Below are 25,164 nucleotides of genomic sequence, written 5' to 3'. Positions count from 1 at the left end.
GGTCTCTTCAGTAAAATTTTTCAACATACTAGATTACTAAGGAATTGTTATGAAGTTAATTACTTTTGTGGATTAAATGGGAAGTGCTGCTTTTAGCTCCTAATCACTGCATCTTTTCATACCTTTGCTGCTAGATAAAAGAACCTACTGCAAAGTGGTTTCTGCCCATATAGGTACCTGCAGACAGTGATCAAATTGCTCAATTTGTGTTTTTCTCTTTTCCCTCTCTCCACAACCTGAACACACTACATGCCTTGAAGCCTATTTCCAGTTTTCAGCTTGTCTTTGAGGCTGCTGCCCAAATATCATCTAATCTTCTGGCATCCTCTCTGAATGACCATCACAACAGAAAAAGGCTCACTGGTTCAGTCCTGCTCAGTAAGCTCCTTTATTTATCCAGGACTTGTGGTTACCCCTATGCTAACACCATTTCAGCAGGCACTTGTGCTCATTCAATTATCTATCACAACACCCTCCTTCCCTTTATACTCCATTTGTCCTTCATTTAAACTCACTTTTCCTCCAGATCCTTCCTTTTGTGGATGACCCCATGCTATGACAGAAAACCTCCATTTAATGAGGCCTGCAGTTTGTCAGTTTTCAGATTAGATTCTAAACTATATGCTGGCACTGTGCATTTAAATCTAGGACTGTGCTGTAATTTCAACTCTACATCTTATTGCTCTAAATTGAAAAAAAGTTTGACTAAGGACTGCATAAATTAAACATTTCCTTACATCCAGCAGTGGTTACACAAGGAAGGAAAGCCTGTGCTGATCTGTTCAAAATGCCTCTTTGTAGGTCTCTTTCATCATTTCACTGATTTAAATTCAAACCTCCCTATTTCCTACATAAGATATTTTATTCTTACTTTGTCTGAGTAAAAGGACTTTTGCTAAAGATTTTTCACCCTACAGCTCCAGGGCCTTTGAAAGTATAACCTGTTTTGTCTCTATCAGCAGTTTCCCCACATCAACCTACAACGAAATATGTAAGCCACTTACACCACAGACTGTTCAAGTTATTCCAAATTTGATTGGCATATTCTTATCTCCCTGGTTTTGTTAAGCAAGCTGAACCTCAATAACACACTGAGAAGATGAATGGGCTAATGAAGCAGATTGCATCATCTGAAATCATTCCCTTGCAGGTAAAGTTTAGAATCGTTATAGTAAGAGGATTTTTTTCCACTTTTCATACTTACTTTTCACTCTTGGTGTATGTAGTTCTCTGTTAAGCAGTTCCCTGGCTTTGTGTTAGCTACATAGTGAAGGAAAATAACATCTCAGTGTAATACTGATGATTGACTTCTTGTGTAATTAAAAAAGTAACTTTCCCTCTTTTCACTTCAGTATTACAAAAACATTTTAAGTGCACATCCACACTAAATGGTTCCTTAATCTGAAATAGTCCACCAATGTATCAAAAGATGCAGAAAATACTTCCATGATACAACTGCATACAACTCCTTTTTACTCAGGGGAAAAGCACTGTGGGTGAAGTGTAGTTACTTTCAGTGTACTCTAGACCTTGACTGTATATCACCTTGCTTGTGATGTGCTGTCAGGTGGAATACAAAATTGTTATAATGCTAGAATTAAGTCTTCCATACTGACTCAGAATGGCTGGAGGTTTGTTTTTTTTGTTGCAGCACTTAAACTGTTCCACTTATTATCCTAGAAGGTCCTGGTCATTTAACTCTATCCTCCCTGCTTTTTAAAATTTTCAATATGTTTTGTTCCAGATAGAGAGGAGCAACCCCTCCATGCTGATGTTGCATATCATCTTGTCAAGGGGATTGGGGCTTTCCAGTTTCTGGCCTGGGCAACAGGCTCTGGGTTAGCAACGACGTGTGGCTTTTTGAAGGGAAGGGACCTTCCCGGAGCTCACAGCAGAACGACCGTTGTATACTGTCAGGGGCTAAACATTTGCATTGAGCCTCTCCTGGTGTGCAAGGTTAGCCAGCTGTTGGCTGGAGGAGGCACAGTACCAGAGACAAATGCAAGCCCATCTCCCATCAGCCAAAGCTGGCACATCCTGCAGTTTGGAGGGACAGGGCATGCGATGCCCTTCTCAGCAGTCACAGTTACCTACACCATAGGAGGCTTTCCAGAATAAGCTCCATTGCAGGGAAGATGGGATTTACAGGCAGCCCATATGTCAACATGAATTATCAGTGTAAAGGCTTCCTACAGACTGCTAGGGCAGGCAGAAGCCTGCTCCTTCTCCTAATAGCAATGACAACACTTGGGATGATTATACAACTACTTAAACACTTTAGGGAAAAAACAAAACAAAACAAAACAAAAACAACACAAAATCAAATAAGCAGAAGCTCAATGGAAAGTCTTTCCATCCACTTCTTCCATTCTAGTACCCAGCAGAGGGAAGGGTAGAAAAGCAGGATTTCTGTTATAATAAGGTTTCAACATCAAAATTCTTCAAAGAAGCCTTTGCTTAAAAGTTCCACAAAAAACACATGGAAAAAAGACAGAAAAGTGAAATGACTGGCTTAGCTCTAGTTGTACACAAAACCACACATTTAAAGAGCAGTAAATGTGCAGCATCAAAGCTAAAGTGTTAGAAAGCAGCATGAACTCATATAGTGAAAAACAACATCAAAAGACAGACTGAAGCTGTGAATGAAAGTTCCAAAGGGAGCCTTAATTCTAACAGTTCCTCAGTTTGGTGTGTTTGACTTTCAGCTTCACTCTCACTGTTTGAAATCAGTTGTCTTTTTTTGTGATTGTTCCTGAATTTTGAAAGAAGACATTAAAAATACAGAAATTCTATTATGTGGGACATGAAATATCTGGTTAATCACCAGCTTTGAGAATCTGTGATTCAATACACAGCCTTCTGACACATTCATGGAACAGCTGACAGCACTAATACACTGTCATTTTCTATGATGACCAACATTATAAGTAAATTGCATTTTGCTAGTAAGTTTTCAGATATCTACTGACTGCAGAGGAATCACAAAGCTTGGTTTTCATACTCAACCTAGAAAGACTCATGGAAGTAATTTTTTCACCTTACTCCCCTCTCCCCTCTTTTTCAGCCTCCAAGTTCTTTTTCAATTTTACAATCCTCCTTTCCCTCTCAGTTTCAAATCAGTCCCCAAGCTATGTTGTTGCAGCTCCCTACTCACACCAAACTGTCTCCTTCTGGTCAGCTTGTTCCATTCAACTTAATCCAGTGCTAGAAGCTCAGTCCCTTTTTAGTTTCCTCTAGCTCAGCATTTGTCTCTCCCCATACAAATCAGTCAGTTCTCTCCTCCATTCCATCATGGTGTCTATAAGAGATAGGCAAGCTGGAGCATTTGTCAGAGAACATGATAATCTAGGTTCCCTGCTTTCCATCCCAATCCTAGCTGAGGGCAGTGGAAGTAAATAATTTATAAGGCTGGTCCTTTAGAGCCCCCAGGGCTTGCAGCAGCACGTGATCAGTGAGAATTTTCTTATAATAGCCATATTTCCTAAAGGTTTCAAATAATGGGCCTCGAAGACAGAACTAGTATAAAATCAGTGGCAAGTGTTATTGTGGACAGACATACTTTTGTCAAGCCTCTTTGCTGAAAACATTTCAGTCTTTTTGGCTGAACTCTGTAAAATCATCCGAGGGCAGCAATTGCTGAGGGCATAAATCAAGCTAAATGGTTAACTTTCAGCTATGTTCTAATTAGTAGAGAACAAGGTCCTGCAATGGAAAGAATCAGGGAATAAGTGACTGGAACTGCTTACAGCTCAGTAACAAATGAGCTAACAAAAGAAAGTCGTGTGAGAAGAATATGAATAATGTGTTTTCTTGCTCTCTCTTCTCCCAGAAATTTCCCCTACTTTCCAAATAAGTTCCTCCTGCTGCCTTTCTCAGGTGTTATTGAGTACCTGGGAAACAAATAAATGAATGAATAAAAACAGTAACTATGCTGGAAAATCTTGCCTGGCAGTGTGATGCAGGTTAAGGCGAACAGCTGGAGCAGAGTGATGGGCTGATGGGAACAGTCAGTCATTTTGTTGTTCAGACTGCAAGGCACTACAGAATTCAAACAGATCAAAACGTAAAGAGACAGCAGTACCTATGGGGTATACAGACACCATGTTTACAAAGAACCCCTTACCTCTGAGGCATGGCCAGCTGCATAACTTCAAGGCAGGATATTTATTTGAAGTTGAATTACTCTAGAGCTTGCAAACCAAATTTCAACCCTCTTTGAAAAGAAGTGAGCCCTACAATACCAAATACACTGACACTTGTTTGGCTCCTAAAAAATCTCAGATAAGTCAGGTAAAGGAATGGGGATTCCCTTGCACCTTCACACACCTAATAGCAGGGAACAAAAAGCCATGGTTTATGTAGTGAAGGTAATTTGTAAAGTAAATTTTCTCCCTAGCAATTAAATTGCTAATTAGCAAATGGTCAACTGTGCACAGCAAAAACCCCCCAAACAATCAAACCAAAGCTCCGTTACTCGCAGAGTTAACTATGCAAGTACAAGTTGCTTAGAGCACCAAGTAACTACTGAAATTGCTTAAGTGAAGTCAGCCAGCCAGCCTTTAAACTCAGCCAATCAGTTCTGATTGATCCAGATGCAGTCTACAGCTTCTTTCCAAACTGGAGGATGATGATACAGGAACTTAAATTTATGTTCTGGTAAGGAAACTGCTGAGCTGCCAGTATCTTCATCAGCCTGACATTTCTTTTCATAGGCAACAGAAACTCTGGGATACAGGTGGTCTCCTTTCTCGTTTCCATGCAAAGAAGATCTTATGATAAAAAGGATACCAGCCTGATCCTGATGACAGCTTTCTTTTCCCCAAATTGTGAAATGTCAGACAATACCTTCATTGTAAAAAGGCATAAAATTTACAGCGGAAGTTACCTCCAAATTTGTGGAGTTGAAATCAGCTTTGTAATCCTTAATAGTGTCTGCACAAGAGCAATTTCAGATCTTCAGTGTCCAGGATGCTTTGATCAATGTCCCCACATATGAGGAACCTGAAGCAACTTTGTGACAGAACATCCAAAGAGGTTTTCTCCAGCTTGGCTTTTCTGATCATTAACTAGGTTGTGCTGTTTCACTCATTTCAGCTAATCAGGAATTTTAGGTAAACCGACTAATTTTGCCTGGATTTGTTTCCATTTGGCAGATGTCTGCAGGCAGCAGACCTATTAGGCAGGTACTTTTGGCAGAGTTGGAGGGAAGAGGACTTAAACTGCTTAAAGCCACTTCCATTATGTTTATCTGCCTTCAGCATTTAGTCTTCAAGGGGAGGCTGCCCAATTGCCTGTGCTGTCTATCAAAGGTAGCCTTGACTCTGCTTTAAGCACAGACTTGCTTTTGGTTTAGACAGGAAGAATGCTTTATAGCTCCACTGAAGGCTCCCTTGGTGGGTTAACATCTGGATACAGTGCCCATAGTGTAGCTGGCAGGCAGCTGTGTGGGGAAGGAGAACAGCTGTTTATGGCCACTGACAGCGACTGCTCAGTCATATTAGTGCAGATACAATCAACAGACTTCTTGGGAACAACACACGGGATCAAACATAACGTGTAGAAATGTGTGCTTTATATTTACACTGAAATTCTTCATATGAGGCTGGGTAGGTATTCTTCTTGTAATCAGTCTGTGTGACTTCAAATTTGGTCACAAAAACTGGAATTTCTATATTCAGAGAACAATATTACAGCAAAAACATATTTTTATCCTGGTAATACTGTAATAACAAGTCTTCAGATTTCTGTTGATTGCATCATTCTCCAAAAATTATCTTTTTTTGAAATGAAATTTCTCTTGCTTAATCTCAGGCAGGAAGTGAATAGTAAAATCTGTCCAGTCATTTCTATGTCATCAATGAATCACCAAAACTAAAGCTGACTTTGAAATATTTCATGTGTGTATGTCTGTGAGGAATTTACTAGGACAGTATATCTCTTATACTCTGGTTACGACATGGACTTGATTTTTATAGGGAAGAAGATCAGGTAAAGTAGTAATGGCTCACTGACTATAATTGACCAAAACCCCACAATAAATCAAAACCAGACTTCCAAATCATTGAAATTACCTCCTTTCTCTTAAGGAAAAAAAAAAAAAAGTCAAAAGCACAAAAAGCAATTTGGTCAAATTTGATGTTACAAAACATTTTTATATTTATTTAATATCATGTCTCCTACTCTGTAGATATATTGTATATTTTCTGGAAAAATAATATGCAAACAGATTATTGCATAACACATCTCTTCCAATTAGCCCCGAAATATTCACTAAATTAGTTTTTAACATGATAAGAAAAGTGTTTTAATATTTTACGTTTAAATTCCAGAGAGTTTTATCACATAAGATATTCTGTGGAAAGCAGCACCTATTTACTTCTTTGTAAGCCATTATGAAGCTCGAATTGGCCTCTCAGACAAAAGAACAGAGGTGATTAAAACACAAGCTGAATAAAGAAGCTTACTGAGTGGATTCTTGCAGAGTATTTCACTTGGCTCTGTGTGTGTGTGTGTGTGTGCGCGCGTGTGTGTGTAATGTTTTGCATAATGGTCTACAGACCTCCTAGGATTTTGCTATTACAGAATATACATATACATAGTGCTAAGACACAGAGGATGGTATTTCACATTATGTCTATGCTTTCTCAGGGCTCACTGTCTATGTGGAATGAGAAAAAATATTAAAAGAAAATAATTCTGAAACAGAAAATATTTCATTATGCCAACAAAGAAAAATACTGTATTTTAGTTTAGAGACAGTTCAAGTATATACAGCATATACATAATAAAGCTCAGGTGTTGGTTGTTTTTTTTTTTTTTTTTTTGTATTAGCTAAAGAAGCGGTCATGAAACTGTTGAATATTGGCTTAAAACTTGACAACCACCTAGTGCATTCTTCTCTCTCACTTTTTAAAAATACACAATCTGAGATGGATACATTGCACTGCTGGAGTTTACAATATATACTTCAAATTTACAAAAATACAGAAAAACAAGATTTCTTGCACTCAGATACTGAGCATTAACCCTTTGAGTACTAATTCCCACCTGCAACACTGCAGAACACATTCATCTGACTTACATGTTTTTATAACATTCTAACAATTATAATTGTCATCTTTATGTACACTATTAGGAAATTTATTCTTACATATTAAAAAACAAAAAGGTAGAGTCTAAAAAACTGCTAATAACAGAAAAGTAATGGGCTGAAGTATGTTAAGATTTCTGCCACATATACACAGAGAATCACATACTGATGTGATGATCCCTCAAGAGTATTTTCTATTTCCTCTCTGCAGCAATTACGTAAGTCTGTGTTAAGACACCACAGCAAACTTTCTCATGTGGCCATAAAGAATTGTGCTTTTTCTCTCATTTCTGGATGCACTGTTCACTTTCCACTGTAGACATTTTCCTCACAGCTCTGTGTCCCCATTCACTTTCTGCAACCTATTATTATTCTGCACCCTTCCCACTTGTAAAAAGTGGTTTTATTTCATATTGGGATAATTATGATGCAGTTCTGTACTGTGAGTTGATGCTTCGTGTCCAGATGTTCATGGGAACACGAAAAAATTTCTTGCCAAGAGCCTTGTTAATTAGAGAATGGTACTGACTCTGGAATGCCCTACAATTCAGCAGAAATCATGAGCATAAAGAACTTCTGCGAAGGTCAAATTTGCATTAAAGGATGAAGACAATCTGAAATTCGCTAGAGGACGAAATGGGTTTTCAGAAAGCAAGTGGTGAAATTAATAGATGGACTCTAAGAAGGTCGGTTTTTTGAAAATTACTGAACTTCCTCTTTCCTGACAACTCTGGACTACATCGGTCATGTAACTAAATAGACAATATCATATATACAGTGCCTCTGAACTAGAATAAGATACTTTAAGAAAATAACTGTAGTCCTCAAAGAGTTAATGGTAAAACTGCTCTACCTTAACAGATGTGGAAAGGTTATCATGGAACAGCTTACAGATTTGTTCAAAAGGCATACTTTACAAAGAAGTGTAAAACTTGCTGAGACAGTTGCTATTACACCGCACAGTGTCACATACAATGAGTAGTGCATGCTCTGTAAAGACATTAGAGTGGACCCTTATCAAAGCTATCATATAACCTTATACAAAGGATTGTGCCACTTAAACTAGTGCAGAGTGATTTTTTTTCCTGTAGATTTATAATGCTCTAGATTAATATCAATAGGGTTTTTCACAGCCTTGTACAACACTTTTTTTTTGTTCTTTTTTAACACATGTAACACTAGAAAACAGCAAATGGTATATCCTGACATATGTCATGCAAAATACAACCAATACAGCACCAAAGATGTAACAGAGACATTACCTAGCACTTCTCTCCAACAAGAAAAAGGACAGAACAGAGACTGTACATTACATGACTTTACAGGCCATATGCTACAGAAGATCTTTAGAGGCAGTATCACTTTTGTGGATCTAAAAAGCTGCAATTTTATAAAATCCTGTTTATCTTTTCTACCATAGCCACTTCTGATTAAAATCCATGGCACAGTAATAATATTTTCCTACAAAAATAAATAAGTAAAAGTTTAAGATGCCGATATGTTTATAAAAAGTGTTTGAAGACACTATGAAACAAAAGTGAAAACAAGGAATGAAAATGATGTGTTTCTAAAGAAATGTTATTCTGTATAACAAAAAGATATTGCCTCTCATATTCAATTGCCTAGATTTCATTTTCTCATTATCTTTCAGAATAATTTTATAACTTTCTTTTAAAAATAACTTCACTTTAAAACTGTCACTATCCTTCTTTTTTAGACTCTTATTAAGAAAAAGAAAATAAAGATGAAAAGCTGTACAATTTACTGATGAACTACACAAATACATAATATTATTTATTTTGGAATAAAAACAAAGATAATGACGGTTTAGGGCAAAAAACACATTATGATGGCCCATGAACTACACAGTAGTTTCATTTTTCCAAGGCCCAGTTTTGATATTTCCTGTACTATCTGAGCTGTATATCATGGCTTCATGCACGTTCCCCTTGAGAATTCCATTGTGATTCGTCGTATTAAACGGCAATGACTGTGTCCGTGGGTGCATTTCAAAATGGGCTGGATGGTGCACAGTGTCACTGTCTGGCATTTTAGTACAACTATATATTACAGTACTTGCGTCGCTACTTTCGGGCTGGTTGACAGTAGGATATGGATCACTTTTTGAGCAGCAGGCCCGTCTGTGACCTGACTGGCTATCATGTGTACTGTGGGGACTGTCTGTATGTGAACTGTGGATGCTGCCATCAATACTCGAAGGGATGTGATAGGCATACTCTCTTTCACCTGCAGACCTATGCCGACTGAAGTAACGTGGCTTAGTTCTGCTTTTCAGACATCTGTGAATGTGCATATTGGGTCTGAAGGTTCCCTCATTGTGGACATGAATGTGAGCTTCATCATCAAGTAGCTGATCACAGTGCATCTTTGCACAGCAGGGTGTCACAGGGGAAAGGCAGTTAACGTGGTTTTGAACCGCTTGTAGGTTGGTGAGTTTGCAGTGGCTGGCCGCTGGATGATTAAACACAGCTGATTTGTTGGGGCATGGAGATTCCTGAAGACAAGGTGCATGAACTTGAGTGTCACCGTTGACATTAACCTTTGGGCGCACATTAACTTGGACGGAATAGGTGTTTCTTTTGGATGGGCAACAGGACCACCAGCAATGCCATACATCATCTCGCTTTGCACAGTGATGGATCAGGATGAAAAGCCCCAAGGTCACACAGAAGGCTCCATAAAGACAGCTAAATATCATATCCAAGAAATGACCTTGAGATACTGCAAGTGCTCCAAAGGTCCAAGTGGCAGTAAACAGGAACAAAGTGAATGCTGCGGCTCGAAGCTGAGCCTTGAATGAATGCTCATTTTCCAATAAGGAAGAAGAAATCATGGGGCAGGTCGCCTGGGGAACGGACACAGGGTCTGTAATATGACCATGGCCCATATCAGTACTTGGTATTCTCTGCGGATCTTCGGTCTTTTCCTTTAACTCATACTTGCGTTCAGGATGGCGCTTCAGTTGCACGTATGTGCAGAGGAAGTAAACACAGGTGACTAGCACAATGAATGCTACTGGCCCATAGAAAGCACCGAGACTGGGCTCCCATGCCATCCAGCAACTGAAAACAACAAAAAAAGAGAGTCAAGAACATTCTAGAGCCCACACATCAGATGTGACAGATGGCTGGTGTCTGACTAGTATGACACAGCAGTATCTCAGAGTTCAGATATGCTTGTTGTGGAGAAAAGAGAGGATGTCTAACAACAATTAAGCTGAGGCATCACTTTCTTATTTTTTAATAGAATAAAATGTCTAGTATAATTTACAGATTATTAAAATGGAAATTTTCCAAGAAATGTAGGTCAGTTTAGACTCTGGAATTGCAGTGAAATATAAGACCATTTATATAAACCCTTTTTTTAGTATTAAAAATGTCAGCACTAATACTTCGATTAAAAAGCAAATGAGGCATAGTTTATACAGTCTGTGTGAGCAGTAGAAATGAACAGATTTCAATGGTTTGTATCAACAAACATTGATACAAATTCTTAAGCCTGAAGATTGTTCTTACAGAATTTTCTTCTTGCCAGAGAACATCCTGAGTACCAAGAGAGGCTGCAAAAAGACTTCTAGTTGGACAGTCACCGCTTTCTGCAGTGAGTGACCCCAAAAGATATATGCCATTTCTGAATTCTGCACTTTTTCCAAAGTTTCTAGGAGTTAATTCACATCATCTGAAGGTCTTCAGAAAAATTAAGGAAACTGATGGTCTCTTTGTGATACATTGGTATAGTAATATCATTGTAGCATGACCACAATGGTTTTCTAGGCTTTAAATAATATAAACATAACTGTTCTAGATCAGCTTGAAGTATTTCACAGGCCAGTATGAGTCTAACAGGACTGTCCTGAGGATGAATGACCTGATCATACGCACATGGGGGAAGAAAAACTTCCAGCTAATGAAATCCTAGATGGAAACTGGGAGAACATGGGTCAGAGGGAGAAGGTATATTTGCTCAGTTTTGACTCTTCTCTATGATCTGCTTTTAGCCACGGTTACAGATAGGGAACTGAGCTGGCAGTATGGGCTAGTACAGCTATTCTTATGTGCTAAATATTGCATGGATTTCTGGAAAGAGGAGTAAGTTACTTTCCTTATCTCAGACTAGGACAAGAAGAAATGGGCTTAAACTGCAGCAAGAAAAGTTTTGATTAGATTTTTTGAAAAGTTTCCTTGCTGTTAGGACAATTAGGATAATAAGCTGTTGAAATGAAATGTGGTCTATCCATTATGGGAGCATTTAAAGCACCTCAGATAAATAACTGTCAGAAATGGTTTGGATATAGCTAATTTCCCACTGGGTCAGAAAGACAGACCAGGTGATATGTCATTATCCATTCCAGTTCTAAAAGTGACACCGTGTGACACTTCATACGCATTTAAGCATGCGTGATTAGTTGCAGTCCCTTCAATTCCAGTGACGAAACTTCTGGTATCACATTCTTGTCAAGCCAGGAATTATCTACAAGTTACTATAAAAAGGGCAGAATGACTTTTTCTCCCAGGCTGAGAACCTCTCAGCTAAATAGAGACAGTCCCACTGGGTATTATCACAAGAAACTTCAGAATAATGACTTTGAATTTTTGAAATCTGAACCTTAACAAAAGCATACATATACGTATTAATGAACTTAGAAACACTCTGAATAGCATAGAGTTTGCTGTCAGACAGGCAAATGAAGAGATTCCCTGAAGGATATCTGTGAAAAGATAGGTAAGTTACCACCTATATTTAATTGGGGAAGCAGAGAACACAAAGCTATGTGCATATCTGAAGTATATTTGAATGCTGCATATTTGATGCAAAGTCGAGAATGGAATGCTCACCAGTGGAACAGTCTCTTGGGATGCTCTTATTTCAAGTAGAATCTCATTGTGGACCACTTAAAAAATTAGTTATGTAAAAAGGTTGAAGTTTGTGCATCTATGTTTACTGTACTAATACTACAAAAAATGAGTAAGGCACGTAACTCAATATGCTGCCATCAAATTAGAAGCTGTCTTTTAACTCAGTCTTACAACCATCCTTCATGTGTCCCTTGTTTTCTGTACAGACTGCAGTACCAGGTATTGATTTGCTATATTAACATGATTAAAGAAGTATAACCTCTATAACTGCACCAAAATGAAAAACATCTCACATTTATGAACAGAAATAATAGTCTTATAATAATAATACTGTTGATTATAAGTGACTGTTTAATTGGATAAATGTGAAGAACTATATGAGTTGAGCCCTAGGCAGAACAACCAGTTAGCCATGATATGCACCAATTTCTTACCAGAGTTTAAATTTCAATTACCTATAAAAATGGCTTTAAGGAGCCAGATGCTCCCTCATGAACCATTCTCCTTGGTTGCCACTTTTCATGCCCAGAACATAACCAATTTCAAATGTGTTTCAATAGATGCTCAAAGCAGTAACTAAGAGTGATGTACTCTAGAGTACTAGTGCTGCCAGAGTACTAAAATATCCATTAGTGTGCCAGTCATTACCATGTTACACACACTGTATTTAACTTTGCAGTCTAATTCACTTTCTGCTATGTTTCCTTGGAAAGACTTATTGTAGTTTATTGATACCTCATGCTTCATGCCAAGAATTAATAACAGTGTGATGCCTGGAGAGCTTGTGGAGGTCTACTGAACACTAACTCACTAGACACAAAATGACTATGTCAGGATTGCAAGGATTTGTGACTGAAACATTTCCAGGTGGTGAAAATCCAAAATATTTGGTTTTTAATGGCAGAATGGGGAGGGAGAAGGTGGAGGAGAGATTTGTACTTGTTATTTTTTTCACATAATTTCACATAAATTGACACCCAAAGGATATAAATTCAAGGTAGACAGTGAAATTAAAATATTTAATTAATTAATAGCTCCAATAAATATGGTATCCATTAGGTATTTTTAAGATCCTTTCACTCATTCAGATGTAAATGAAGAGTGATTTTGTAAATGAAAGTGATTGTATTGCCAGTAATGGAGTCAAGTCAGTTGAGACGAAGTAGCAAGCCCCAGATTAAGACATTGCTCTCTCACAGCTACTATTTATTAAAATTTCATAACAAATATCGTCCCAAATTGCATGTCTATACTGTTTATGAAGTCAGTTACATTCATCAGCATAACAAAAAGAATATGTTTTCCTTAAAAGTTTTATGATAATAGTTTATACTTACTATGGTGCATTGCCTTCAATCCCATAATTATTGATATTGGTTGCTGCTGTAATCCCACATATAATGAAAGGAACTCCACCACTAATCAGGTAAAATCTGTTGAGAGATAATAACTGACATTTTAATTTGCCTGACTTGTAGTCAAATACTGCTTCGTAAATCATTGTACCTTCTTGAAGAATTTTAAGAATAAAATATTGCTGAAGCATTAAACATGTGCCTAAAAACAGAAAAGCAAAGAATAAAATATTGCCACAATAAACACTCCATGAAGTGAAGAGTAGAAATCTTAATATTTAATATTTATATAGACCCACTTTTAACAAATTCTTTATTTGCAACTTTAGTAAAGGTACTTACTATTGCAGTTGTGAAAATCAAAACTTTGTCTAGTGACAGAACCTCCATTCCAAATAAAATTATTCCACTCACCTAGATATTTATATTTAATATTTATTAAATATGCAAGCATCATAAATTAAAAATATTCAGGCAAAGCTACTGTATTCACTTTAACATGAAAATGTTCCCAGAGAAATTCAGTGAAATCACAGAAACATTTTTCTAACTTCCAGATAACAAAAGAAAGGAAGCTCAGTTAGTCAAAGAGAAAAGAGGCAGTTCACTTGGCAAAATGTTTTGATTTTTTTCTGCACAGGGAACAATCTGAAGAAATCAGAAGGATTAACTATCCCTTTGCATATACCCCAGTTTTTTTTACTCTATCAACACTCAGCCTTGCAAATGCATTAAAATGTGAAAGCTACTAAGACTTCAGCAAGAACTCATAAATACCCAAGAAAAGTGTTAATCATTCTGTAAAGACTTGCATTGTAAGACAGAGCTTCACATCCCTTTAACTGGTTAAATGCCATTGAGTACTTGGAAGCAGTGGTCATTACAGTGTATGATCATTGGGCTACAGTCAACTCCCAGGGGATGTCTCACTGAAGTTGGCATCCTGCATGCCCGTATCCAAATTCAGCAAAATAAATCATCATCACATTTTCCATTTATATAAGCAAAACACAAAATTATGCATGGAGTACAGCACATTCCACTGCTGTGGTCTCTGAGGTGGAGAGCATCAGCCCCCACTCCTACAGCTGGAAGGAATGCTGCTCAGTGGCAAAAGGAAAAATGTTCCGCTGCACCTAGAAGCTCAGCTGTTTCACTGAAGATCCTGACTCGTTTCCTGGTTTGAGCAAAACTCCTCTGTTGGCAGATAAAATTAATTTCTTTTCAAGCCACTTCTTTGGTTTGGAAAACAGCATGCAGGGAAACAGATAGTCACAGCTGTTAGGCTGTCCATCAGGACTAATAGGAACCCAGTAATGTGTGGGACACATTCTGATCAGAATCCAGCCACTAGTTTTCCATAATGTGGTACAAATATAAATTTCCCAGTCATTGCAAGGAATGATTTTTACAGAAACAGAGCAATAGCAAGATTAAATAGACCAGCATTTAAATCAAACGCAGAATTAGCGTTGGAATGTCTTAGCCTCTTTTCCCACCTACTTCCAAAGCAGAATTAGGAGTCAGGCCCCAGAAATTTTCATGTTAACATTTACAGCCAATCTTTGTCTAATGGTCTAAGCTGTAAACAGACCAGAGAAAATTGTCCTCTGCATTCATCAAGAAGCCCTTCAGATTTTATAAATCCAAAGTCATTGAGCATATATTTTTATTTCAACTTGGCTTATTCTGTAGAGCTCAACAAATTCCAATGAACATGCTGCCTCCCTATAAAATCCATTCATTCTCTGCAGTTTAAAGATTGTACATATCTTTTGACTTGAGCATGTTGAATAAGATAGCTTAATAGCTTATTATTATTTTTAACAAGGACAAGTTCAACGGCATTTTTGAAATTCAGGAAATTACTAGGGTAAAGCAATGAGGCATAGAAAAGTTAATCCAAATTTATCTAAGAAATAGCAAGGAGGAGAAAAATAGGAATACAGAAGCAAGTACAGGAAACTGCATTTCAAACTCATCTGAAGTGATTACACCATAGAATTTACCTACAATGCAACCTATAATTTCATTTTCTGCAGTGCCACCACTTTTTACAGATTGGATACATACATTTAAATCAATCTTTATCTAAACTCTCAGACAAGCTAGTATTTGGGTCTTAGATAATCTACTTCATATCTCATACTTTCAGCAGACTGCTGAACAGTACCATCAGATGTTCTGGAAACACTTAGCTACACAGTGCTTAGAAATGTAGCAAAATCTAGCCAAATTCCTGTCATGGCTCAATGCTAAGGACAAGAAAATACATTCTAGAAACGACAAAAGTTGAAGTCAAATGGTTTCAGTGTACCTGAGGTGCACTGTACTGATATCCATCACAGCACACTGCCTACCCTATCTCATTGTGGGGTGGGGGGGAAGTAAAATGGGAAATAAAGATGACAGTGTATACAAATGATTCTTCACTGGTGTATTCAGGATTCTTGAAGGATGAGGGAAAAAAAAAAAAGCTGTCAAATAGAAGAAAAGTCAGTAAGAGAGGAACAGGATTAAAACAGACCAAACAGAAAACACAATCAAAGATATAGAAGTTAAATTGTAAGAACAGAAGTGCATACTCTTGTCCATTTGTGTGAACGTGTGGATATCTTAAACAGGATACAAAGGTCATAGTAGAAAGTCATCAAAGAAAAGAAACACTGATCAAGAAGTTCCATATATATGTTAGTTGTGAGGATGTACACTCAGAAGTAATACATTTAGACCAGTCTTTCTAAACACTACATTCTATGTAGTTGTTATCAGTTTCTTCTTTTTCACACAGATGAGATGATCAGGACAAACAACTCTGAAGAAAAAAGCTGCAGTAGAATTGATAGGTCGCGAATAAAAAGTGACAAAAATGCAGATAATAAATAGTTATGCTTCATACTTCTAGAAAACCTTTTATCTAAGAGAATCAAAAGGTTTTATAACATTAATTAATTTTGCCTTACAGCCCTGTGTTCGATAAACATTATTATTCCTGTTGTACAGATGAGAAAACATGGAGAGATTAAGTGTTCAAGGCTACACAGCAAATCTGTTTCAGAAAGAGAATCCTTAACTCCCATCTGATGTTTAAACACAAGACATCTCTCTACTACAGTAAATGAAGGGACTGGGCAAATCATGTCATCCAAGATTTTGCCTCCAAGCCCAAGAAACACAATTGCCTCTCGGTGAGTTCACAAGCACGAGCAAGAAGAATGTAATTTTATCTGATTAGGGTGGTGTCTCCCAATTTTCACTAAGCTTTGCCAGTCTGTTAGTCCTACAAAGCCTGTCTTGTGGAGGAGGAGCTCATGGGTGCTACTCCCTGTGCAGCCCTAACTCTAACATTACTGGTATTTTTGTATAGCACTGCCTGGGCATGTACACACAGTAGATTTTCTAGCCCAGTTAAAGCGGTTCAAGTGTAAGGTTAAACTGGGGAGATCCTGGGTTCTGCAGCTTTTTCTGCTGCAGACAACTTTTGGTATCTTTCAGCCATACAAGATAAAGGTAAGCACCAATGCCCATGTCCAGCAATGCTCATTCACACAACAATACAGAAAAGCAGTACTAGAAGGATGAACCTTGTAGACTATGCAAGAATAGGCTTTTTAACCATCTTCACCCCTCCTCCATCAAGTACATTTTCTTAATTTGAAAAAAGGTGATCAATTTTTTTCCTACACTGTTTGCCTAACTTTTATTTACTACTCCCTCTCATGACCATCTTTCAGTATTAAAGCTTTAAAGGTCTTTATCCTTTAGTTCAGTAATCAGCTTTTGTCTTCCAATTACCTTATCTACTTCTGAGTAATTTTCTAATTTTTCTCATTCTGACAGTGGGTTGTCTCCTCTTTATAAAAGAACATGCAGCAACTTGAGCCAATTTCATCTGCTTGTGTTACTCTTCTACCATTCAAGAATGCAAACGATGATACTCAGGCTATCAGTAATGGAATCCCGCAGGCAGCAGTAAGAAGACAGAAGAACCTTGCTCTGACAGATGTGACTGTTATGATGAAGCCGCTAACACAGGGGGATTGGTTGTAGCCATGATAGCCGTGCATGCAAATCTTTAAAGACTAGAAAGCACCAGAGAGAAAATTAAAACTTTGTTTCCAGCTAAAATTTTATCTTGACAAGCAGTTAATTTATGTAATATTTTAAAACTGTTTTATAGGGAAAACTAAAAACTATCTGTGGGATAATTTGGGGCTTTGAAGCAACTGCCAAGCCGTTGTTTCAACAGCCCTTAGAAAAAGGTTTTAAAATTTGTACATTGTTGTTGCTGGCCACCCAGGGATGTCCTGATGATTCCCAGCAGGCTTTCACATTAGCATACATCTATTTACTGAAGCTCATTCTATCACATCTTCACTAATATTGTTATCCGAGCTAATTAGATTAAAGTTAGCCTGGTAGGCCTCAGCATGCTGCACTCGCACCTCTCAGCTGCAGTGTAGGCAACACCTATGGCCTGAAAACCAGGCTCTGCAGACATATGCAAATGATGGGCAGTAATTTACTGCGGAGGAATTACACTCACTGAACATTACAGGGAGCCCCTAAGTTTCTGCCACAGCTGCCTGGGACCAGTAAGTACAACATTATTTATTACATGCACTGATATAAACACAACCCCTCCAACAGAGCAGCAGACACTGCTTGAGGTGATGTCCCTCTGTTGACATCATGCCTTACTGTTTTCCAGCTTCCTTTCGGCAAGAACTCCTCTTGTAAGGCAAACTCGACCACAAAGTACTGGGAGCTACATAGCCAATCTGATAGAAACAGGATAATGTCAGCAAGAATGACTGCAATAGCCTGCAGGCAGCATCCATTCTGATAACTTAACATACACTATATTCTGCTAAGTTTATTTCCATAAATGTTACTCAGTAAGTCAGCATGTAAAAGGACAGTTCTACCCAGTGATGAATTTCTTGCTTGAGTGTCTGTCTATTCTCTAGCCTCAAATTGTTTCCAGATTAAGAACCTTGACTGAATTTTTCCAGAAAAGGGACCAGACCTTGACTTTCTGGGTGTAATGCAAGACTGACTGTAAGGGGTTTTTTCTGCAGAGGTTGACAAAATGGAAATGTACCAAGAAGTGATTTAAAAGTTTCAAATAGTCCCTACTGCAGATATTATTTGATTAATACGTATGTATTTTTAACTGTATTCCTCTCTGGATGCCCAAATCTAGAAAATTGGATGTTATATATATACATATATATATACATATATATATATATATATATACATATATATATATATATATATATGAAGATATCAATGAAGCATTAATTTGTTTTCTGCCCCCTAGTAAAAAAAAGAGATTTATCAGTTTAGCTCTGTTTGTGTCTAGGGCACAGTTCATACAGGGAAAGATGTCAATCTAGTAGCCACTTGCAAAATAAATATGAAAATAAAAGAGGAATCACAGCAAGATGACTTTCCCCTTTATATTTCCTTAAGCTGGGATTTGATTTTAACATCTTTGTGAAAATAATCCATATAGAAAATGGTCATTAACTTTGAGCTAACCAGATGCCACAGTTCAAGTACCCAGGAGGCAGGCAGCCAGATAAGGAGCTGCTCAGTAGAAATATGAATTTATAAGCCTGATTTTCAAATTATTCTTTCTGAATTTTTCACGCATCACATCATTTTGTGATCCTTTTCCCTGAGAATTTTGATAAAATAAAAATAAGCCTTTTTAGAAATGATGGGATTTTGAAAATATAATTTTCCTTTAAGAAAAAAACCACACATTTCATTTTGAATCCTATTCCCAGATAGTCTTGAATAGATTTACAAATACCATGTTAGTTCTGTTTAATGGTATTGCTCAAGAGAAATACCCTGTATTTCTCTAGTGCTTTTTTCCTGTCTGCAAAGTAGGATAAAAACATGGAGAACATAGTAAAAAAATTTAAAAATCTACTGATAATGTTAAAATAAACTTCAATTTTGAAAGCGAAACTTTAAAAAGTAAATAAAAGCAGAATTAAGGGTTGTGTGAAACCCCTCTTTAGCACCTTTTATGTGGCCATATTGTTATACTCTTTAACTGCCTGTTCACAGCCTACTGCTTTTTTTCCATAAGACATTTCACTCCTTCAGTACAGAAGGAACAAAGGTTACCGGACAGGTAGTTATTAATTTTTTTTATATATCTCCCTTCTTTCTAGATCTTATTGCAACTTAAGAGCTTTGCAAACAGTAATTAATTAATTTTCATAATGCCCTTGTGAGAATATGTATAATCTTTTTCAATTTAGAGGCAGATACTAAACCACAGAAAAAATGAATGAAAAAAAATTATTCAGAAGAGTCTCTGCAGATTTGTTTGCTCAACTTTTAATGTCTACGGCTCTATTTTACAAAACTAGTCTCTGATTTTTTATTAAAATTGGCCATGAGAAAGGAGATTAAATACTCTTCATCTGCCCGTAAAGACTCATAACACGAGAGTCTGGGCAATAAAGTGGGAGAATATTAGTGAGTGTCAGTAGATGTGAAACCTCACCTATCAAATGGCTTCAAAAACACTCATTTCTCTCCTGTGAGCCCACTGCACTCGATATTCATACTGAGTTTCTCTTCCTTTCCACCCATGACAGACAATGTCTCAGGCACTGCCAGTTAGGTAGTGGGAGAGTTTAGGCCCTGCTAATGTAGGAAGACAAGGAGCTGTGCTGAAGCTATTTCTATTCAACTTCCTCGGCTAACACCCTTCATGGCTAGTGTAGCCATTGTATCTTCTTTGGTACTCTGCAGATTAAAAGGAATTTCCAGGCTGATAGTACTGTTGCAGTTTGCTTTACTAGGACCACGTAAGACAGTCTGAGCCAGCAGAGAGGACAGAAAACCAAAAATGAATATATATAAAAAAAAAAAAAAAGGAATTCAAGAACTCAAAAAATGTTTAAAGAAAATTTAGAAGGAAGAGAGAGGAGATTCATTTACACAGAAATAACTGTATTGTCTCTCCTGAGCTAGACCAACTCGAAGAGTTATTGTATCTAAGAAGCAAGAGACACCTTGAGGGTTTTTTTTTTTCCCCTGTATTATTGGAGAATGCCTTCGGCACTGCTGGAAATCAAAGACAGAGAAGATTCTTACAGTGTATTCCATGCTGCAGTTTACCCCTATTCCTGCTTAGTTTAATGAATAAATAAGTTAGACTAAGAAGGTGTCCATGTTGAATGCACTTCTGATGGAAAGAAGTAAATAAATATTAAGCATCATGTTCATGAGAAAGAAAATATTAGTATTTCTTAAAGAATCTATATTTGGAAAAGTTTAAGAAGAGCAAGAAGCTCATAGAGAGAAAACTGTTTATGTTAACGCTTGGAGAGAAGTAATAGGAGAAGAAATAATACTCATGCTTTGATTATTTTCTATTTGCACAATCATTTTATCCCTAAGGAACACAAGAGGCCTTTCAGTTCTGTTTCCACAGTTAATTTCTAGTAGTAAAATGGCTGACACTCTTGTTTGGAGGTATTCACTGCTACCTCATTTTTCCAGGCATTTGACTCCTCTGGCTGTTAGCTGAAATTATTTTGCAGTTCCAGCCTACTGAATCAAACACAACTGCTTCACCGAGCATTGCAGTGCACCTTTAGAAAGTCAATTACCATGAGCATGTCCTTCTTCCTTTCAAAGGGAAGAAAAGAACCATTAACTATCAACCCTCATCAAGACAAGGAATTCTGATAAGAGCCTATATATGACAGTGGCATTTTATATAATATGAAAGTGAAATGAAAAGCAAAGCATGCACAGATAGTGATAAGCGCTGCACTCTTATACAGTCATATATTTAATACCCAGTTCACTTTATATTAGTATCAATGTTTTATGACTGTCAGTAGAACCACTTTGAATTTTAAATAGAAAATATGGATTTCTTTGGTTTTACTTGAGGTAATACTTCATTAAGACTGCCAAAGGAAGCAAATGAAATGACTAGCAGGAGGACATACATTTTAATTTGGTTTGACTGTGAAAGTCACTGACAGGGTGTTCTGGTCTATGTTCTCCTATGACTGAATTTTGAAATCATATTTTTAAAAAGGCATTTATGTCAACCCCACATTTTATTATGGCAGTCACCAACACAAATGCCTGAATCCCCCTGTGTTTCATACACTGTTGAGTTTGACACTTCCTTACTTTGTAGGCAGCATTTTTTTGTCAAGAAGAATGTTTTTTCTTCTGCAATAATTTTTAAATTTTAAACAGACCATTCAAGTCTTTGTTTTCTAATTTTTACATTACCTGAAAATACACTGTTTTCAGCTTTCACAAAACCTTTGGAGAGTTGATTCGGAGGTTATTTATTCACTACTTGGTACATTTTTAGGTCTAAGTATGAAGTACATTTCTGGAATTAAAAAAAGATATTATGAAGCCTTAATTTTTATTATGAGCTACCTTGCCAAGTTGGAGCTAAATAATTTTAATTGCATAAGATTCACAGGTAATGTACGAGTAATACTCTTAGTTTACATTTCCTGTTAAGCTCTCTCACTGTACACACAGAAAATGATTCAGAAGATATTAATGACTAAGCAATCAATTAATGAAGATAGGAGCTCTACTGGTGGACCCAGGTGCCTTGTTCTTAGATTTGCGCAGCTGAGCATTTAATACAGATGTGTGCAAATGAAAAGAGAATACACGAACTCCTGGGAAATATCTTTAGAGAGATCACTCTATCCTTCTAAATTCATGTATTCTTTTCCTTTTCCTCTTATTTAAATCAATGATCTTATATGAAGGGCAAGCTCTTTGCCCACAGTGCCACAGGGAGATGAAATCGTTTAGAAGAAAGAGAAAAATATAAGAATTACTTCAAAGATGTGCATTTCTACAAAAACTACATTATTAATTTGCACATATTTTGCAAGTCTTGTATCTTTTGATGGAAAATTAAGTTCCTGTTCCAGAGGGCAGATGCTAAAGAATCCTACCTTTCTATAATGAACTTCTATGTGTGCACAAGAAAAACTGAAATCTGATTTCCTATAGTTTTTGCCTTATGATTGTCTTTGGTGCCTAGAGAAGTTACGAAGTCCCTTTGAGACCTTTCCCATAGTTATGCCATCTCTCTTTAATATCAGCCTTCCCTTATGTTCAGGTGTTTATCTTTGTTATTCACCTGCCCATCTAGTCATGTGCAACTTACAGAATTTCAGTGATCTCCATCTGTCTCAGACTGATTAGCAAAGTTATTAGGAAAAGAAAAGTCTCAACAACAGTTGACTATTTCTTTGAGGAGATAAAAATATAAATAGGAATATATTTACATTTTTCCTTTACAGATAATTTTAGGCAAAATGTAAAAAACCTGACCTTTAATCGTTTAAAAACTAGCAAACAGGAATATTAAATTCACTGTTTTCACAAATGTCCTGCTTTTCTACACTAATAGTGCAATTTTCACCTTAGTTTACTGATTCCTGAATGATGAATGTTAGTGTTAGTACTTATAGAGAGAAAGTAGTTGTGAGAAAGCACAGCTCCAAAAAGCTAAAAAGTGTTTTTCTCTTTTCAGCTGGCTCTGAAACATACCAAGTGTCTTATACAGGCAGTTTCATTGCTACAGGCCATTAAAGTAATCTGTTTCGGAAATTTAATGTTGCCCCACGAAATCTGCCATTTCTGAAAAGAAAAAATAATTGCCCTTCTTCAATGAAAGTGAAAACTACAGCTTCAGACATAATTGTATGTAAAACTGCTGGACGGATCAGCTGGTTTCTGTCACATAGCAATGACTGGATTGTTAAGAGTACTCTGGAAAGACTACAAAATTACACAGTTTATGGCCACTGTGTAACATACATATATTTAATAGGTTTGTATGTCTTTCTAAAGCACTTTCTTACAAAGTTTACAAAACAACAGTAAATTTTATCTCTCTACCTAGATTGGTTCAGTGTATCCTATGCATATTCTCAAATAACACCCACGCACCATACTCAAGACATACCCTGTCTGTATATAGGTAATATGGAGGTATCTCTATTGGCTTTTAAATGTTAAAACTTCAAAGTATTAAAGCATTCTTAGTGTTCTGAGAATTTTACTAGTAAGGTAATAAACACCTCATCTTCCAAATATTGTTAAGGATTAGGTGCTACTTCCCCAAAATTAAACGTTTAGTTTTTGAGGCTTCTGCATCTCTGGTTTACAATTATGTGCTAATCACAATTTACTTCTGCCTTCCATCTATTTAGGTAATTGGGTTTATTTTCAACTGCATCTATCTAAAATCTAATCACACAGTTATAGCAAGATGTATCCTCAGGCAAAGTGAGAGGACAAACGGTCTTGTTTAAGATATGAAGAAACCACACATTAAATAAAAATAATATCATGTTGATTATTAAATCCTCTTGGTCTATGAGAAGTATTCAGTCGCAAACCCAGAGGAACATTTAAAATCGAAAAGCATTTACGCAGAAGATGCATGGAAACCACAAAACCCTTTCTGTTGAATCTTTTCAGTTACCAAGTTTTTGTCATTAACAAATCAAACCCACATTTTTAGAGAAGAGAGAAAACAGTTTCCCAAAAGGAATTTTTTCTGATGTAAAACGCAGACAAACAGGTTTTGAATTCCTCTAAAGACCATACTCCATGCTAAAGGAAGGGAAACTGTGTTTTAGTTTGGTTCTCATTTTAAAATATTGTAATTATTTTAAATAGGTCTAGTATTTTTAGAGTTTGCCACAGGTCATGAGTTAAGGAGTGAGCATCCCTTAAAGGTAAGAAAAAGCAGTTCCCTCAAATATCAGACATGATGTTCATTCACACTGAATATTTCTTTCAATCATACAGAGAACCATCTGGAAACACTGTCAGGGAAAGCCAGTGCAAGGCACAGATGTTAAGATCCTAAGATACAATCTCAGTGCCTTAGTGTATCGATCATAAAGGCACTATAGCTTTACTTTATTTACCAAGATTGCACAATGAAAAATTGAAAATAAAGTATTATGTATAAGGTGCCTGTATAAATGCCTTTTTATTTTTTTTAGTCTACCTTAATACTGTCTTTCTTCACAAATAGTTGCTGAGAAAAAGGTATCTCAGTCTTTATAAAGAGCAGCAGGACAGAATAGAGTGCTTGCCTCAAGAACTAAATTCCACAAAGACTAGTTACTGAAAATTCATACACTAGAAATCTAAAACGTAAAGCTGCAAAATATAGGTCAAGTAAAAAATCCAAACTATGAAGAAGAAACATTTCTATTTTTTTTAACCAGAATTTTTTCTGAATATCTATCACATTATCACTTCTAAATCCTGAGTTTATTTTTCTTTTCAGAATAAGAAGACATATCCAAAAAGTTGTGCCCCATGAACGATAATTCAGTTTTACAGCTGGCAGCATTTGGAACACGTAACTACAGTATATGCAACCCCTATTTACAACCCAATGAACTCATACAGAAGGAAAACAGCAGAAATCCAAAACCTAGTAATTTGTTTGTGAATAACTACTCTCTTTGACTTGGTAATTTGGTGGTATTCCAGCATATTTTAAAGCACATTTTATTACTTCCTGTTGTTTTTCACTCAGGATTCCTTAGTAATGACAGCTTTGCTTCCATATATTTCAACCTGTAACATATTCCTCAATTTTGCTATTTGAAAGAAGGGTGCATTTCCTTTTTTTTCTTAGCTTAGTTATTAGCTGGACCAAGTAATTTTATACCCATGTAGTAATGATAAATGTATTTTGGATATTTTTCAACAAGCCACAACCTTTTCATATTTGAATACATCACATTTTTTTTAGGGCATGACAAAGTTCCCTACTTTC

The 25,164-nt window shown here is 36.7% G+C and overlaps 1 protein-coding gene across 2 annotated transcripts in view; it reads right to left on the bottom strand.

Moving 5' to 3' along the window:
• Positions 1–5,887: 5,887 nt before the first annotated feature.
• ADGRA1 (adhesion G protein-coupled receptor A1) overlaps positions 5,888–25,164 on the bottom strand; it is a 274,315-nt gene continuing 255,038 nt past the window's right edge. For both annotated transcript variants that reach the window (XM_027908838.1, XM_027908846.1), the window contains 2 exons: positions 13,305–13,400; positions 5,888–10,173 (listed from right to left, as the gene is read on the bottom strand). In XM_027908838.1, the coding sequence (XP_027764639.1) occupies positions 8,952–10,173; positions 13,305–13,400 (1,318 nt within the window). In that variant the 3' untranslated portion in view covers positions 5,888–8,951. The remainder of the gene's footprint in view (positions 10,174–13,304; positions 13,401–25,164) is intronic.

This window comes from Empidonax traillii, unplaced genomic scaffold (assembly GCF_003031625.1).
Source record: "Empidonax traillii isolate 1590-97213 ecotype Southwest subspecies unplaced genomic scaffold, ASM303162v1 scaffold27:size3997909, whole genome shotgun sequence".
NCBI classification, from domain to species: domain Eukaryota; kingdom Metazoa; phylum Chordata; class Aves; order Passeriformes; family Tyrannidae; genus Empidonax; species Empidonax traillii.
This window is presented reverse-complemented; position numbering and strand designations above follow the sequence as displayed.